The following is a 17174-nucleotide window of genomic DNA, read 5'->3' on the forward strand; positions in this document are numbered from 1 at the left end:
TCCACCTGCCTCGGCCTCCCAAAGTGCTGGGATTACAGGCTTGAGCCACCACACCCGGCCCAAGTGATTCTTAACTCTACCCGACGATGAAAGTATTACCGCAGACCAGCCGCATCAGTATCACCTGGGAGTTTATTAGGAAAGGCAGAACTGGAGATCGTACCCCAGACCTACTGAATGAGAACCTGAATTTTATCAAGATTGCCAGAGGATTCTCATGCACGCCAAAGTTCTGGAAGCACTGCACTAATATCAGAGTCATCTTATGGAATTCAAATCTGACCACGTCACTCTCCTTTTTAGAAAAACAAAAATCCTCCATGATTCTCTGTCAGCCTGAAGACAACATCTACACTCCTCAACACGGAGCTAAGTGTGGTGACTCATGCCTGTAGTCCCCAGTTACTCAAGAGGCTGAGGTGAGAGAATCACTTGAGGCCCGGACTTCAAAACCTAGCCTGGGCAACATAGCACGACCCCTGTCTCAAAAAAAAAAAAATTAAATAAAAAACTCAGCATGGGACTCTAAACCTTTCAGGATCTAGTCATGACCTACCTAGCCTTTCTAGCTTCATCTTCTGCCGCTCTCACAGCCAGCTCCCACATTTCAGCTGGGCCAAATTGTTCTACACTCTCAGATCGCTCTTCTAACGGACAGGCTTGTCCACAACTTCTAGGCTGCATTGCCCCACCAATTAGAGCCCCATTAAGTTTCCCTTGTTTGTATTTCCCCAGGGCAAACCCACAGCTGAAATTTCCAATATTGTTCACACACATAGATGGCTGTGCTGTGGGCCACATCTCCACATGAGCAGGACGGACTGACCACTGAGAGAGCCACAGAAAAGCTGGCTACGTCTCTGGAAGTCTTGAGCTTCCAAGATGCAAAATTGCCTGCTGAAAAGAGACACTGCTCCTGCTCGAAGAAACCAGATGCTTAATCAATATGTTAATTTTAAATAAGAAAGGGCTGAATAATTGAAAATCTACTTGGGGCATCTGTTTAACATATACTCCCAGGTCTCAGAAAGAAATATGCTTTGTAGTCACATAAACAATTTTTACCATTTAAACAATACCTTAAAAAACATATGCAAAATAACCAAGAAAAAAAAAAGCCTCAGCTAAAGTTAGACACTTAAGAATCATCACTTGAGAGCAGGCCAAGAAAAACCAGCATTGGCGAAGTCCTTGGAAGATGTCTCAGACCTGGAGGGGATGAAGGAGAAACTGGCACATGGAGAAAGGAGTTTTCCTCTGCTCTCCTGCTGCTTCTTAAAGCTGCTTCATTTTGTTCAAGCTAAGGTTCGTTGAGTGCTTACTATCAGTCAGGTACTGTAGTTTGCCTTTAATACGCATTCTCTTTTAATTCTCACACAGCCTGGAAGGTAGGAGTTACTGTTCGCCCCAGTGTGATAGAGCAGGATTCAAGGCCAGGTCTTCTTGACCTGCACTTCCACACAGCCCCACCAGCACACCAAGGGCCAGAAACTCTATCAAGGACAGTTTTGGAAAAGTTTGCAAATGTAGGGGTTGTGACTGCTTGACCTTATTTTCAAGAGACGGCTGCACTTTGAGACTTCTGAAAGGAAAGTCAAAGCAGCTGGTAGACTTCGGAGCGCATATTCTCCTGGAAGTGACAGAGCATAGAGAAGGGGGGATAGGCGGAGTAACTCAGGCAGGAACCAATTCAGGTGCCAGGCAGGAAGGTGCCGCTGCATCAGTAGTGCACAAAAGCTCAGATATAAGCAGAAGGACCTGAGGAGCTTCCCCAAAACACCCAGTGTTAGAACCAGTCATGGTGGCTCAAACCTGTAATCCCAGAACTTTGGGAGGCCAAGGTGGGCAGATCACCCGAGGTCAGGAGTTCAAGACCAGTATGGCCAACATGGTGAAATCCCATCTCTAATAAAAACACAAACATTAGTCAGGCATGGTGACGGATGCCTGTAATCCCAGCTACTCGGGAAGCTGAGGCAAGAGAATCGCTTGAACCTGGAAGGCAGAGGTTGCAATGAGCCAAGATCATGCCACTGCACTCCAGCCCGGGCGACAGAGCACTTCATCTCAAAACAAACAATCAAACAAAAGAAACACCCAGTCCTGTCTCCATCTTCATCTTACTGAATCTGAATCTCTAGGTTGAAGGTGAAAGAATTTTAATTTTTAAGAGTTCCTCATTAGCTGGGCATGGTGGCGTGTGCCTGTAATCCCAGCTACTCAGGAGGCTGAGGCAGGAGAATTGCCTGAACCCAGGAGGCGGAGGTTGCGGTGAGCCGAGATCGCGCCATTGCACTCCAGCCTGGGCAACGAGAGCGAAACTCCGTCTCAAAAAAAAAAAAGAGTTCCTCAAGTGATTTTGAACATTAGCCAAACTTAGGCAGACTAGATAACCCTTGAGAGCTCTTTCAACACTTCAGTCTTATTGGAACCTTTTTCTTTGTAACAATTCTTGTGTGTGTGTATATGTGTGTGTGTGTAGATACATATGACAAAACGAGCCTAGAAAATGTGGATTTTGCTAGCATGAGATAGAGAATTTTAACTCTTTCTGTTATAACAGTATCATAATTAACTAGACTCTCAGTATGACATGTCTGTATCAACTCACTTGCCTATTACTGAAGTTGTTGGAAAGAGAAGGCAAATATCACTGGAAATTTGTTTGATGATGGAGAAATTCCAGTGCCTATGAAGGATATCTTTCTGTTCTGTGCTTCCGCTTTCACTGTACATGTAAAGTGTAGGATATCTGGATAACAATGAATACAACTAGTATTTATAAAGTGCTTCTAAGAATTTTAAATGCATCATTTAATCCTCATATTAACTCTACAAGGTGAAAATTATTACCACCTCTCTTCTACAGATGAAGAAACTGGGTCCAGAGAGGTCAAATCTCACGTGCAAGGTCATAGCAGCCAATGAACAGTGAAGCTGCTCTGGGATGCACGTGACTCAGGAGACAGGGCAGCTGACTCCTGAGCCGACAGTCTTCACCTCTGTGCTTGGCATTTATCCTAGCGGTGATTCCTTTTTACTTATTCCCAGAGAGCTTCTTTGATTTCCTTCCCTGCCTTCTAAAAGTAGTTCAGTTTCTCCTACAAGTGAAGTGTAGCTAAGATCATGCACTTACATAAGCATTCTACTATCAGCGTCTGGTCATTAAGCTTTCTCTGCAGCAGTCTCCTCTTGCTTAATGTCATATTCGCCCGTTCTTGTTCCCCTGTTGAAAGGTGAAATGAGCGTTGTGGTTCTCTTGTGAGATAAAAGTCCGTCTCTGCTTTCTATGGCATCTTTGAAATGAAATCACCTTTGCTTTACATGTATTTTACATACGTTCATCTAATAAATTACATACGCAGTCATATGACACAAATTATATATAACAAACACATAGCGAACGTCACCCTTCTTGGTGTGCAAGTCTGTGAGTTTTAATGTGTTTATGTGGCTCCTACCCTTTGCTGAAGCCCTGGTATGAAGGAACATCGTGGGTGGGAAGAGCACTGCAACTGACCTCAAAGCATTTCCCTGAGCCCCAGCAGTGCATCTACTCAATGTAAGCTCCATGAAAGCAGGGACCTTTTCTTGTTCCTAGAATAGTACCTGACATGTGATAGCCGCTCAATAAATATTAACTGTATATTTTTCTATATAATTTTATTCTCAAGAGAGAAAGAATATAGCTAAATTCTAGTTATTTAACCTCCATGAACCTCAGTTTCCACATCTGTAAAATGGGAATAAAGTATTACATACCATGTAAGTTTTTTGTAAAAATCAACATGAATGAAAGCACATGTAAAACATAATGTATGGCTGGACACTTTATAGGCCGTGGCTCATGCCTGTAATCCCAGCACTTTGGGAGGCTGAGGAGGGTGGATCACCTGAGGTCAGGAGTTCGAGGTCAGCCTGGCCAACATGGTGAAATCCTGTCTTTATAAAAAATACAGAAAATTAGCCAGGAGTAGCGGCACATGCCTGTAATCCCAACTACTGGGGAGTCTGAGGCAGGAGAATTACTTGCACCTCGGAGGTGGAGGTTGTGGTAAGCCGAGATTATGCCACAGCCCTCCAGCCTGGTCAACAGAGAGAGAATCTGTCTCAAAAAAAAAAAAAAAAAAAAGTAAAGTGCTATACAAATGTAAGGGAACATAGACAAATCTGAAGAAGGATAGAATTGATGTTTTATAGTGAAAACCCTCATATGCTTTGGGGATGTGTCACTCTGCATCCATTATTTAAATGTCACCTTCAAAATTCTGGTCTTATCTGGCCACCTGCACCGTCTTTCTATAAAGAATCTTGTTTTGTTTTATTTTTTAATATAGCTCTGAATGTGAAATTCTGGGTTTGACATAGTAGTGATACATTTTTCTGAAACACATATTATAAAATACACAGCCATCAAACAGTTTTCCTGCTTTATGTGATTCTTTTACTACCTACATCACTTCCTATTTTTCCCACTGACATCTGTTGCTTTCCTCTGGTCCTAAATCAGTTTTGGAGTAGGCTACACTTTCCTTTACTCAGCTCACCCGAAACCCATTTAGGTTTTTAAAGACTGTGTTTTTATTTTTTGAAGTCTATAAACCACAGAGAAGTAAACAAGGATTTATGAAAATGTAACAAGCTACCAGAAGTCTAGCTCAACTGCTCTCAAATTTTAATGCTATATACACAAAACAATGTATGTAATACTTTATGAGTGACAAGGGATTGATTTTCAAGGATGAAACTAAATATTTGAATTTTGTCTCATACATTAGACCTGAATTTTCAAAACATCAAGGGTATTGTGGGACTCAGGCTATCATTAATATTTCATTAGATCCCACCACAAACATGCTCTTTTGTTTCAGAGCTCCTGCCTACAGCTGGATGTTCTAGAAAATTCCTGTTCCCAGTCTGAGTGATGCCTCTGGTAGTTCTAGACTTATTTGCAGAGCAGAGATGATTGCACTCCAGAGCCCCAGTGAACGGGGCCTTCCCTATGTCCTCGTTACCAACACTGCCCATCTCCCAAAATTCTCTGATTGGTCGTTTGTTCGTTCGTTTATTCATCTATTTGTTCACCGTGTATTTATTTAGCACATACCAAGAGCCGGGCATTGTGTAGTAGTTTCATTGTATGGTGATGAGTCAGGTAGATGTGGTTCCTGGTTTGTGGAGCTGGGATAGAGATGTTTAACGAAGATATGTTTAACAAGAGCATAACGGGCAGACCTAGTACCTGTGGAGTCAGGGAATGTTTCCATGAGGAAGGGACATTTACACTGAGATAAGAAGTGGCTGGATGAAGGAGGCAGGAAGGCATGTGAGTGTGAGGACCGTGGGTGCTGGAATGTTCATAATGGTAATTAACCACAGCACGTGCAAAAGCCCTGCAGCGGGAAGGAGCACGACGGCCTCTAGGTGGATGAGAGATTCAGAGAGTCACTGGAAATGGTCCCGAAGACATGGGCAGAGCCAAATCACACAGGGCCTTGTGAGCCATGTCAGAGAATAATTTTAAACTCCATCTGAAGATCAATGGGAAGCCACTGATAAGGCAAGATAGTGACAAAAGCAGGTTCATATTTTTAAATATCACTCTGTTTAGACTGTGGAGAACAGGTGGGAGGGGAAAGTAAGAGGATAAAAGAAGAACAATTATAAAGACACAGCAAAAGCGCAAGTGGGAGATGATGTTGGGACCAGGAGAGTAGGGTCACGATGAGGAAGGAGAGAAGCAGCCAGACGTAAGGTCTTTAGAAAACAACATGATCAGAATTATCCTGTGACAGGTTAGATGTGCGGGCATGGAGACGCGAAGGAGGCCAGGTGGATTTCTGGGTTTCTCTTGAAGAATTAGGCAGAGAATGGAGTAAAGGCAGTACCATTTGCTGAATTAGGGTAGTTGGGAGCAGAAGCAGCTTTGTGAGAGAGAAGGTGACGCTGCATTATTGCCAAGTAGACATCCAACTGGAGGTGTCCAGTTTTACAAAACATCCTTTGTAGCTTAGGAGAGTGACCAGGGCTGCAGAGAGAAATCAACGTGGTTCTCTGCCCATGCTATCTAAAGAGGCAACTACAATCACTATAATAATATTCAAGGGGAAAAGCTGATAGCCTCTCACTGAGGCCCGACAAATCACATCACAAGGCGTGAATTCTCACATTAAAATGCTTATTTCCAACACATCAGGGTGTGTGCATTAAATATGTATAGCTTTTGTATGTCAATCATAGTTCAATAAAGTAGTTTTCTAAAATATGATGCACTGCACAGGGCAAAAAGAAATGCTAGATTTTCTTATATAATAGTATACAACTTCAGGTATCAAGGGCTTACATAAACTCTGCCAAAAGATTTAATAAACCAGGCATCCCCAAACTTTTTACACAGGGGGCCAGTTCACTGTCCCTCAGACTGTTGGAGGGCCGTCACATACTGTGCTCCTCTCACTGACCACCAGTGAAAGAGGTGCCCCTTCCTGAAGTACGGCGGGGGGCCGGATAAATGGCCTCAGGGGGCCGCATGCGGCCCGCGGGCCGTAGTTTAGGGATGCCTGTAATAAACAATTATCATTAAGAAGACACCTAAAAAGTTATGGTCGTTTCAACCAGTCTAGTGGGAAACTCTGGGCTTTCACCTAGGATTATTGTTCTAGCTCCAAAATGGTTGGGAAGGTTTTGTTTTCTTAAAAGCCAGCTTTCCTTGAACAAAGCTCCTGTTGCTTTCTGGAGTGCATTATAAAGGATGCTAGGCACTGCTTAAATAAAAAGCTAAGGTAAATACAGATGCACATAAATCAAATCCCAAACTAAAAATAAATGGTTGCTTTTAATAAAAAATATAAAGTAAAATAGAATGCCTGACGCAGTGAACTTCCCAGTACTATGGGTATGGAGTACCGTTTAGACATCCGTTTCTAAAAGCCTGCACAGGTGATTCTGCTATGAAGCCAGAGTCGATGTGCATGTCAGAAGTACACATTATGTGTCTAGTACATAGTAGATGTTCAATAAAAAACACTAGGCAATGCCACCTGTGTGATATTCTTGCCCAAAATGTTTAACTTCAATTTAATCATAAGGAAACAATGAGGTAAGCTGAAATTTAGGATCATTCTGCAAAATAATTGACCTGGATTCCTTAAAATGTCAGCATTAGGAAAAATGAAAAAGATAATGAAGATGGATGGGAGACAAAAGAGGAGTGATGGGGCACAGAGATCGTGAGAGAGAGAGAGAGAAGAAAAGGGTAGAAGAGTATTCTTCAATTAAAGGAAAGAGAGATGAGAAAATAAAATCCAATGTATGATGCTAGATTGGCTCCTGGATCTAAAAAATAAAACTTAAACAGCAAATAAAAAGCAGCTATAATGGGCATTATTGTGGACAACTGTGGATATTTGAATATAGACCATATATTAGAAAATAGGTCAAATATTAGAAAATTCTATCAATGTTAAATTTCTTAAGTGTAATAATTGTATTGTAGTTATGTAGAGAAAATGCCCTTGGTCTTAAGAGATTTGTAGTGATATATTTAGGGGGAGGTGACTGCAACTAATTGTGAAATGGTTCAGTTGAAAAGCATGCATATATATATATAAAATTTTTTGATGCATTTATATGATAAAAGCAATATGGTGGCAAAATGTTAATGTATTGGATATATTATTGTGACTTCTGGAAGATTTAAATCTTTTGAAAAATAACTAAAACAATGTTTCATGCTTACAGAGACACCAGTTGAATTCATATATATATATGTATTTATATATATATATGTAACTCAAGTTATATATATAAATAATTTTCCAAACTATGTATATATCGTTTGAAAAATGCCCAAGCAGACTGTTTATTAAGCTAGACACTTAATAAATAAATAAATCATTGCTGGGGAAAAATTAAATTAAATAAACTTATGTTTTTTGTAGGAAATTCACAGAATGCACAATTTTTTAAACATCCATCAGTGAATGACTACTGTCCCTGGAAAACTGGCAAAATGGAAACATGGCTTCATGAACAAGAGACCCAGGGACGGCTTCTCTGGGACAGTTCCAGCTCTGACTCAGATGAGTTGAGGAAAGATGAGAAGAAGCCACGAGCACTGGTGAGGACCAGGACAGAGAGAATCCCACTTTTTGATGAGTTTTTTGATAGAGAATAAGAATGCTATTCATTAATCTAGATACTGAGTGCATTGAAAGTTTCCTTTACTCTCAAAATCTTTCAAACTGATATATGAATTACTTTGAGGAAAGCAAATCACTTTGGTAAAAAGAAATGATATCTTTAGAGTCTTATCATTAACAAGCCTGTTATGTGTGCTATTGCTGCCTAACTAAGTGCCTCAAAACATAGGGACTAACCCACAGCCATTTATCATCTCACTTTTCTGTGGGTTGCTGAGCTCAGCTAGGTGGTTCTTCTGCTGTTCCCTTTTGAAATCCTTCATATTATTGAAATTGAACTACAGTTTGGACAACTAGGACTGGAGTAATCTGGAGTCCCGATTAGGACACTGAGATAGCTGGACCTTGCTCCCTATTCATATAGTCTCAGCGCATCTTCACATGATTTCTTTAGCAGGACACTGCAGAGATTCCTCTCATATAAGCCCAGGGACCCCAAAAACAATTGTCCCAAGAGAAGGAAATGGAAGTTGCCAGTATTCTTTTTTTTTTTTTTTTTTTTGAGACGGAGTTTCACCCTTGTTACCCAGGCTAGAGTGCAATGGCGCGATCTCGGCTCACCGCAACCTCCGCCTCCTGGGCTCAGGCAATTCTCCTGCCTCAGCCTCCTGAGTAGCTGGGATTACAGGCACGTGCCACCATGCCCAGCTAATTTTTTGCACTTTTAGTAGAGACGGGGTTTCACCATGTTGACCAGGATGGTCTCGATCTCTCGACCTCGTGATCCACCCGCCTCGGCCTCCCAAAGTGCTGGGATTACAGGCTTGAGCCACCGCGCCCGGCCCAGTTGCCAGTATTCTTAAAAGCTAGTCGTAGATTTGGCTTTGCATCACTTCCAACAGGTTCTGTTGGTTAAAGTCATAGGCCAGCTTGCAGTTAATACAGAAGAGGACTACACAAGGGCATGAATGTGGTCCATCTTTGAGACTTGCCACCTCACCATGGTTTTAAAAGGAAAATTAGATTTTATAAAACAAATAGATGGGCCGGGTGCAGTGACTCACACCTGTAATCCCAGCACTTTGGGAGGCAGAGGAGGGCAGATCACTTGAGGTCAGGAGTTACCAGCCTGGCCAACATGGTGAGACCCTGTCTCTACTAAAAATACAAAAATTAGCCAGGCATGGTGGTGCTCATCTGTAATCCCAGCTATTCAGTGGGGAAGCTGAGGCAAGAGAATTGCTTGAACCCGGGAGATAGAGGTTGCAATGAACCAAGATCACTTCACTGCACTCCAGTCTGGGTGACAGAATGAGACTCTGTCTCAAAAGTAAAAAATGCTATTTCCCAAAAAAATAAAAATAAGAAAGTGGACTGGAGATAAATAAAAGTGAGTTTCTAAAGGAAAGTCACAGTAATGCTACATTAAACACTAAGTTTACTTAGGTCACTTTAATGTCAAGTGTGCAAGATCCATTGTGAATTAAAGTTCAAAATTCAGACTTCTTAGATTATGATGTAGATTTTAGAGCTCCTTAAAAGGAATCTTATAAATGTTCAATTCAAAAGTTATCCCACTTATAAAAACTAGCTTTTGGGACAATTTTTAAGAACTTTTGTGTAAAATGCAGCTCCATGTTTAGCATAATCCAAAAAAAAGTTTTAAGCAATCCAGAAGCTCCCAAGAATTTAGTAAAGCTTTAAAACAAAGCAAAATAAAAAGACCTTTCTTTTTTGCCTTCTATGGGAAGCTTCCAAAAAGAGAAAAAAATAGGGGAAAACACCACCTGAAATTGACATTCCATGCGTTCACATCAATCACTAAGAAGATAACAAGGCTGAAATGTCAGGCAATAAAAATACATGTTTCTTCCAAGGGCAAAAGGCTATTAGATTACCCCTGGCCATATCTACTCCCAGTTATTGTGAGTACTCTTCTTACTTTTTCTGTGGTAGGCAACAAGCATATTTCCACCAAAAGAATACATACATTGTTTGACTAGCCAACCTTCTCGAAAAAAATGAGATTCTTGAGAGAATAAACAAATCCAACCCATTTTCATGGTGTCCTCACTTATTGTGGTCAATCTGGAAGGCTTAAAAAACAGAAAGTGGGATGGACAACTTTGAACACTAAAAACAGTGGCGCCAAAGGTCCATCTTCACCATTCTACTGTGACTTGAAATTTAATTTCACAAAACCCCCTTCTATATGCTCAATGAACTGTGAGCTACATGAGGGCACAAACCATGTCTTCTTCCTGTGGTATTCCTGCTTCCTAGCATGACAGCTGGCAAAGAGTTTATCATTAAATGTTTGCTGAATTAATTAATGTGTTGACTAGTCAATTAGAGAGACACTTGTTTCTCTCCAGCTATGTAGTTGCTCACCCTCATTTCCATCATTTCCCAGGAGTCTTAGATAGACAAGGTTGATTATACAATAAAGAAAATAACTTTTTTTCCCCAAGAGCTGTTGGTATTTATATATCTAAATGAATGGCCTAAATTAAGCATTGCCTTGGGATACAGGAACTATGTGTATTTGCCAATGAGAATGCCATAGCTCAAAATATTTTTTGAAACGCTATCAGAGTGAGTAAGCCTCAAAAGAAAATCAATCCTAATGCCTTCTTTGTTTATTTTGCCAGCTCCATGTAGAACTCTTCTTAATGCAGTTATGAATTCAAGGATTTTAAAGGGGGTAATAATTATAAAAAATAATTGCCAATGTGCATGTTCTGTTTATTGTGGGCCAGGCATTCTTTAAATGTTTTACACATTTAATCCTCATGATGATTTTGTGGGTCAGTGTTAATATCATCCCCATCTTAAAGATGAAGTTAAGTAAGTTGCCAGAGTCACCTAGCAGAACTTCCCTTTGGAGTAGACCATTGTTTACCAAAAGTGACCTGATAGAAGCCAACGACTCTTTCCTCCTTACCTTTCCTCAATTGTACTTCTAACTCACCGGCTACATTACACAGCATTCTGTATTTCTTTTGCATTACATAGTGTGGTTCCTTTTGGGAGGAGCGGGGAAGAGGTAATAGTACATTAGAAAGGGTGAGAGCTGTGTGGAATAATTTTTTAGCAAGGAATAGCTTAACTGATAGCCAAACTGCAGGCCCAGAGAGGATAAAAGCACAAGAGAAAGGCAGATGAGCGAATGAAGGAAATCTTAACTGTCTTCCCAATTTGGCCTAGGGAATCAGTCCCCAAACTTTTAGCACCAAGGACCAGTTTTGCGGAAGACAATCTTTCCACAGATGGGTGCGGGGGATGGTTTCAGGATGAAACTGTTCCACCTCAGATCATCTGGCATTAGATTCTCATAAAAAGTCTGCAGCTTAGATCCCTTGCCCGTGTAGCTCACAATAGGGTTCACACTCCCACGAGAATCAAATGCCTCTGCCGACCGGAAAGGAAGTGGAGGTCAGGCGGTAGTGCTCCCTCGCCCACCACTCACCTCTTGTGTACGGCCCAGTTCCTAACAGGCCACGGACTGGACCAGCACCCGTCTGCAGCCCAGGGATTTGCAGACCCCGGGCCTGGGGGCAGCATAGGTGAGTATCCCCATCGGAAAGCCCCATCCAGGTGGATCCGTTGCACACCATGACAAGGACTCAAGAGACAAATGAGAACCACCTGTCAAATAATCAAAATCTAATAGCAATCAAGATTTCTGGGCCCCACCTTTGATTTATTGGGATTGGAGCAGAGCTCTGGCATTGGGTTGTTGACTGGTTTTTTTTTTTAAACTTCCAGGTGAATCTATCACACAGCTAAGGTTGAAAATTACAGCTTTAGCAATATGAACATTCTATTTTACCAGATTATATCACCTTCTGTCTATAAAAGAAAGAACTTCTGAGGTAATTTTTTGAAGTTAAGGACATTAGGCCTGGAGCTGCACAAAACTGTAAGAGAAATGTTCATTTTGTAAGCAATTTTCTGAGAACACCAATTCTATAGTTAATCTCAAATTTGTTCAGGGCAATGTACGGCCATCATAAGCACAGCTGTTGCTGATAAAAACTATAAAATTCCGCCTGGAAGCAAAGTTGTCAATTTTCTTCAGCTGAAAATCTTTCCAGCTTTTGAAAGAAAAAAAGGCTTGTCTAGGACTAAATGCATACTTTCTGTTATGAAAATAATATTTTCCTTCCTGCTCTGAATTTCTCATAAGAAAGATAAATATCTTTTTTTCCTTGAATACTTTTGGAAATATATTTTTCTCAATTTTTTTTTCCGGCAGAGTGCTGTTTTTCATCATGTACTTATTTTGATGATAATTCTGAGTTACTGTACTGGGGTTTAACTAAAGATAGCTTTTGTAAAAATCACCTATGATAGCCTTGTAAACAAATGGATGTCTTCTGCTTACATAGAGCCTTTAAAAACAGAAAATAGAACCCCAGCTCTTTGTAACCCTCCCTTTCTTACCACAGAAACATAATGGTCATCAAATTATAATTAATATCAACTATTTCCTGTTTTGGATAAAAAGTAAAAGCCTATTTCCACATATTACTGCAAAACCTCACCAATTTAGAATACTACGGGGAAGGCTTGGGAGAAAGTATGCTAATGGACAGGTTTTAGAAGGTCAGACCAGCCTCGGAGCAGTGGCTCGCGCCTGTAATCCCAGCACTTTAGGAGTTCGAGGCAGGTGGATCATGAGGTCAGGAGTTCAAGACCAGCCTGGCCAAGATGGTGAAACCCCATCTTTAAAAAAAAAAAAAAAGAAAGAAAGAAAAAAGACCATTAAAAATCTGAATTACATCGCATTTTAGAAGAAATGCTATTTCATTCAAGTACAGAAAACACAATAACACAATTGGAAACTAAGTCAATAATTAAGGATTTTTTTAAGATATGTACTTTATAATAAGTCTGCAATTCATTCATTCATTCATTCATTCATTCATCATTTAATCATGTATTCAACAAGTGGGTTTGAGTATCTACTACATGCCAAGCACTGTCGCAGATGCTGAGACTACAGCCATCAACAAGACAAAGTCCCTGCACCCATCCATGGGTTACATTCGAGTGTAGGGACTTTGATCACGAGCAGATAGTCAAGTACAAGATAATACAACTTCATGTAATGTTAAGCATGCTTAAGAAAAACAAAGCAGGTAACAGGGTAGGCAGGGATGGAGTGAACTGCTTGGGGCAGAATGCTCAGGGATGGACTCTGAGGAAGAACCATGAATGAAGGTTAAGTGTGAACCATGAGAAGATCCAAGGAACACGCTTTCCAAACACTGGAAAACCAAGTGCAAAGGTTCTGAGATGAGAATGAGCTTATAAGGTTCAAGGCCCAACAAGAAGACCAGAATGGCAGAGTGAGCAAAGGGGAGACCAACGGGGATGACGTCAGCAAGCTGGTCAGGGCCCAGATGTGAGGAGCCCAGAGGAGCATGGTATGACAATGGGTTTGAAGTATAGTACAATTTGAGAGTCAGAAGGGACTGCTCCTGGTCTAGACTAATATCTCCAATATGATCATGAACAAAGGCAAACAGATGCGCTAAAGTCACATGGCCATAGCTAGCTGACCTAGAGCTGACACTGAACCCACCAAGCTAATCAGAGGGGCCTTGGTTTCTGCTGGCGGCAGGAGGTTCTGCGAGGAAGCCCAGGAGCAGTGGGTGGCAGTGCTCTGCCCTGTAGGCCGGAGATGCAGAGAACGCTGACCTGCAGCAGAGAATCAGAGACCCACTGAGGCCCGACAGTACATCTGTTCCTCATTCCCAGCCCAGCCCAAGGCCCTGCTGCCTCCTGCCTCATTCTGAGACTGTATCCCTACCATAAATTGCCCTTTCTGCTTGAAACCAGTTCCAACTTATTTCTGCTTCTTCAAATCAAACAACATCAACTAATAGATACCTTAAGCAGCAAGCACCTCCTTGCCTCGTTACACAGCACCAGAGTCTGTGGTGTGCTGGAATCCCCATGAGTAGCCCGCACTGGCTCTCAAAAGGAACCATGAGGATCTCTTCCCAATCTGTGTTCAGTGATGCCATGCCGGCCATGGTGGCAATATTTACACCAGAAAAATGAGTCAATGTTGCAGATCAGGGCTTTTTTCAGAGAGTCGATATTAAGCATTTACTGGCACACGTGGCCGGAAGTAAGAACCACCAGGCTCTGGAGCCAGAGGTCACATCCCAGCTTGGCCACTCCCTCTCTTAGGTAGTTATTTCATCTGTCTGGCCAGCGTCCTCACTGTAAAATGGTGATAACGATAATCCCTACCCCACAGTGTGTTGTGGCAATGAACTAAGATAATACACATAAAGTGCTTAGAACAGGGCCGGGCGCGGTGGCTTAAGCCTGTAATCCCAGCACTTTGGGAGGCCGAGGCGGGTGGATCACGAGGTCAAGAGATCGAGACCAACCATGGTCAACATGGTGAAACCCCGTCTCTACTAAAAATACAAAAAATTAGCTGGGCATGGTGGTGCGTGCCTATAATCCCAGCTACTCAGGAGGCTGAGGCAGGAGAATTGCCTGAACCCAGGAGGCGGAGGTTGCGGTGAGCCGAGATCGCGCCATTGCACTCCAGCCTGGGTAACAAGAGCGAAACTCCGTCTCAAAAAAAAAAAAAAAAAAAAAAGTGCTAAGAACAATGCCTGACACATAATAACTGCTCAGTACATACTACTTACCAAGCCATATTATTACCACTGAAATTGGGAATAGAATAAGATTTTGTGTGTGACAGTGGTTCTAGAGGTCTAGTCAGTTTAACAAGACGTGGAACAAACGCCAGAAGTACATAACTATGGGACCATGAAAATAAAATTAGCAGAGGATGTAATTATATGCCTGGATTACCCAAGGGAGTCAACTGAAACATTTTTTGAATTAATAATAGAATTAAATGGGTGTTTGGATAAAAGAAATATATTTTTAAATCAACAGCTTTTGCAAATCTTTTCTCAGAATTTATCCAACAGAATAAAAATACCACTGTGCAAAGACAAATGCTCAAGGGTAAATAGTAAGTTCACTGATCACAAGGGAGTTGTCTCAGGGTACATTATTTTGGAATATTCTTTCTCTGTAACTCCAGGTCTCAAGCTCCCCTTTCCATTACTATTCAAAACTGTCCTCTTACCAATGCAAGGTACTTTTGTCACTCCTGGCTTAAAGTGCGCTCTCAGGATTCTCTCCCACTCTCCCATTTTCCTCCCCAGCCAGGGTCCATGTCTGGGGGAAGACATACAGGCCTCAATTACGGTGCTATCCTTTGGGCATTTGGAGACAAGCTCATTGGTGCCATCCTTTGTTCAAGCTGAGCGATACCCATCTTGATGATCTTGGGCATCTGCCTTCTTCTCCTGAGCATCTACCCAGTCTCCCTGGCTGGTGTCCCTTCTCTCAGCACTAGCCTTGTATAATGTTGATAACTGCTAGAGCACAAGGTAAGAAGAATTAATTTTCTGGAACTTCTCACATGCCATGTGTCCTCAGGTCTATCTGTGGAGGGAAGTTCTTAGGCTCAGAGACACAGATCCTGCTAAAAGCCAAGCCAAATTAAGGCCTGTGGGGATATGGATGGGGGCACTGGAAGTATGAAAGTAGAAGAAGGGAGATGAAGTTTGAAATATGCTATGCTAAAAGCTAGTCAGTCTGTGGTGTTAATTAATAGAAACTTACTATACTGTTTTTCTGTTTTCTGCGACATTTGTGGTAATTGTCCACTTTTTAAAATTTATGATTACAACTTTTCTTATAATACATATTTGTTTCAGTTATAATTTTGTATGCAGAATTTTTATTTATTTATTTACTTATTTTGTAGTTAAGGGGGTCTCACCATGTTGCCCAGGCTGGTCTTGAACCCCTGGGCTCAAGCAATCCTCCTGCCTCAGCTTCCCAAAGTGCTGGGATTACAAGCATGAACCACCATGCCTGGCCTATGCTTTCTCTTAAAGAAGACCCTCGAAAATACATGCTTCTGTCCACCTTGCAATCAGAGGCATATGCTTTTCTGCTGTTAGATCAACAAATATTCCTGAAGGCAGGGACAATAGCCAAAATATGTAACTATACTCGTAGCATGGGCAACAACCAATCAATGGTTCCAACATGGCCCTGTAAACGTAACTTACTAAATCAGAATATGCTTTTCCTCTTGGACTTTGAACCAAAGGAAAGACCAGGAAGAAGGTTTCATATTAGTTTCAAAGCTCTCTTGCTTTCTTCTCCCAGTTTCTTCCAACCCAAGAAGAAATTTTATTTCTTCTCTGTGTGCTAGGAAGTCTGTTCCTGAGTCATCATCTTGCTACCTCTTTACCCTGTGTTCAGAACCTAACCACTATGTTCTCTGTGTTCTCAGAGTTCCAGGCTGTGGCTCTTAATATCTAAAGAGAAGATTTTAAAATGCAAAAGACTCCAAATTTTGTTTCTGAAAACTAGGGTTGCAAGTTAATTACAGCAGCAAAAAATTTGAAGTAACATTCATATTACCCTATAGCAATGACTGAAAAATGAAAGGATGTCTATACTATAGCACCCCAATAAAGATGATTCAACTTTTTTATTTGTAAATAAAAGTTATAAATATTTGTGGGGTACACGTGATACTTTGATATATGCATACAATGTGCAGTGGTCAAATCAAGGTAACTGGGATATTTATCAGCTTACTTATTTATTTGTGTCAGGATCATCCTAAATCTCTTCTCATTATTTGGAAATATACAATAAATTATTGTTAACTAATAGTCACCCTACTGTGCTATCAAACACTAGAACTCGTTTCTTCTATCTAACTGTATTTTACACTCATTAACCAGCCTCTCTTCATCCCCCTTTCCACTTTTCCTTGCCTCTGGTAGCCACCATTCTACTCTCTGACTCCATGAGATCAACTTTTTAAACTCTCTCATGAGTGAAAATACGCAATATTTCTCTTTCTAAGCCTGGCTTATTTCACTAAACATAATGTCCTCCAGTCCTATCCGTGTTGCTACAAAATGAGAAAATTTTCTTCTTTTCATGGCTGAATAGTAT

At 41.2% G+C, this 17174-nt stretch overlaps 1 protein-coding gene across 3 annotated transcripts in view; it reads left to right on the plus strand.

Moving 5' to 3' along the window:
* Positions 1-12824, plus strand: part of CCDC198 (coiled-coil domain containing 198) — a 31186-nt gene extending 18362 nt beyond the window's left edge. For all 3 annotated transcript variants that reach the window (XM_074393895.1, XM_010341054.3, XM_039469041.2), the window contains 2 exons: positions 7941-8119; positions 11629-12824. In XM_074393895.1, coding sequence (XP_074249996.1) covers positions 7941-8119; positions 11629-11760 — 311 coding nt within the window. In that variant the 3' untranslated portion in view covers positions 11761-12824. The remainder of the gene's footprint in view (positions 1-7940; positions 8120-11628) is intronic.
* Positions 12825-17174: the final 4350 nt, after the last annotated feature.

The sequence above is a fragment of the Saimiri boliviensis genome, chromosome 2 (genome assembly GCF_048565385.1).
Source record: "Saimiri boliviensis isolate mSaiBol1 chromosome 2, mSaiBol1.pri, whole genome shotgun sequence".
NCBI classification, from domain to species: domain Eukaryota; kingdom Metazoa; phylum Chordata; class Mammalia; order Primates; family Cebidae; genus Saimiri; species Saimiri boliviensis.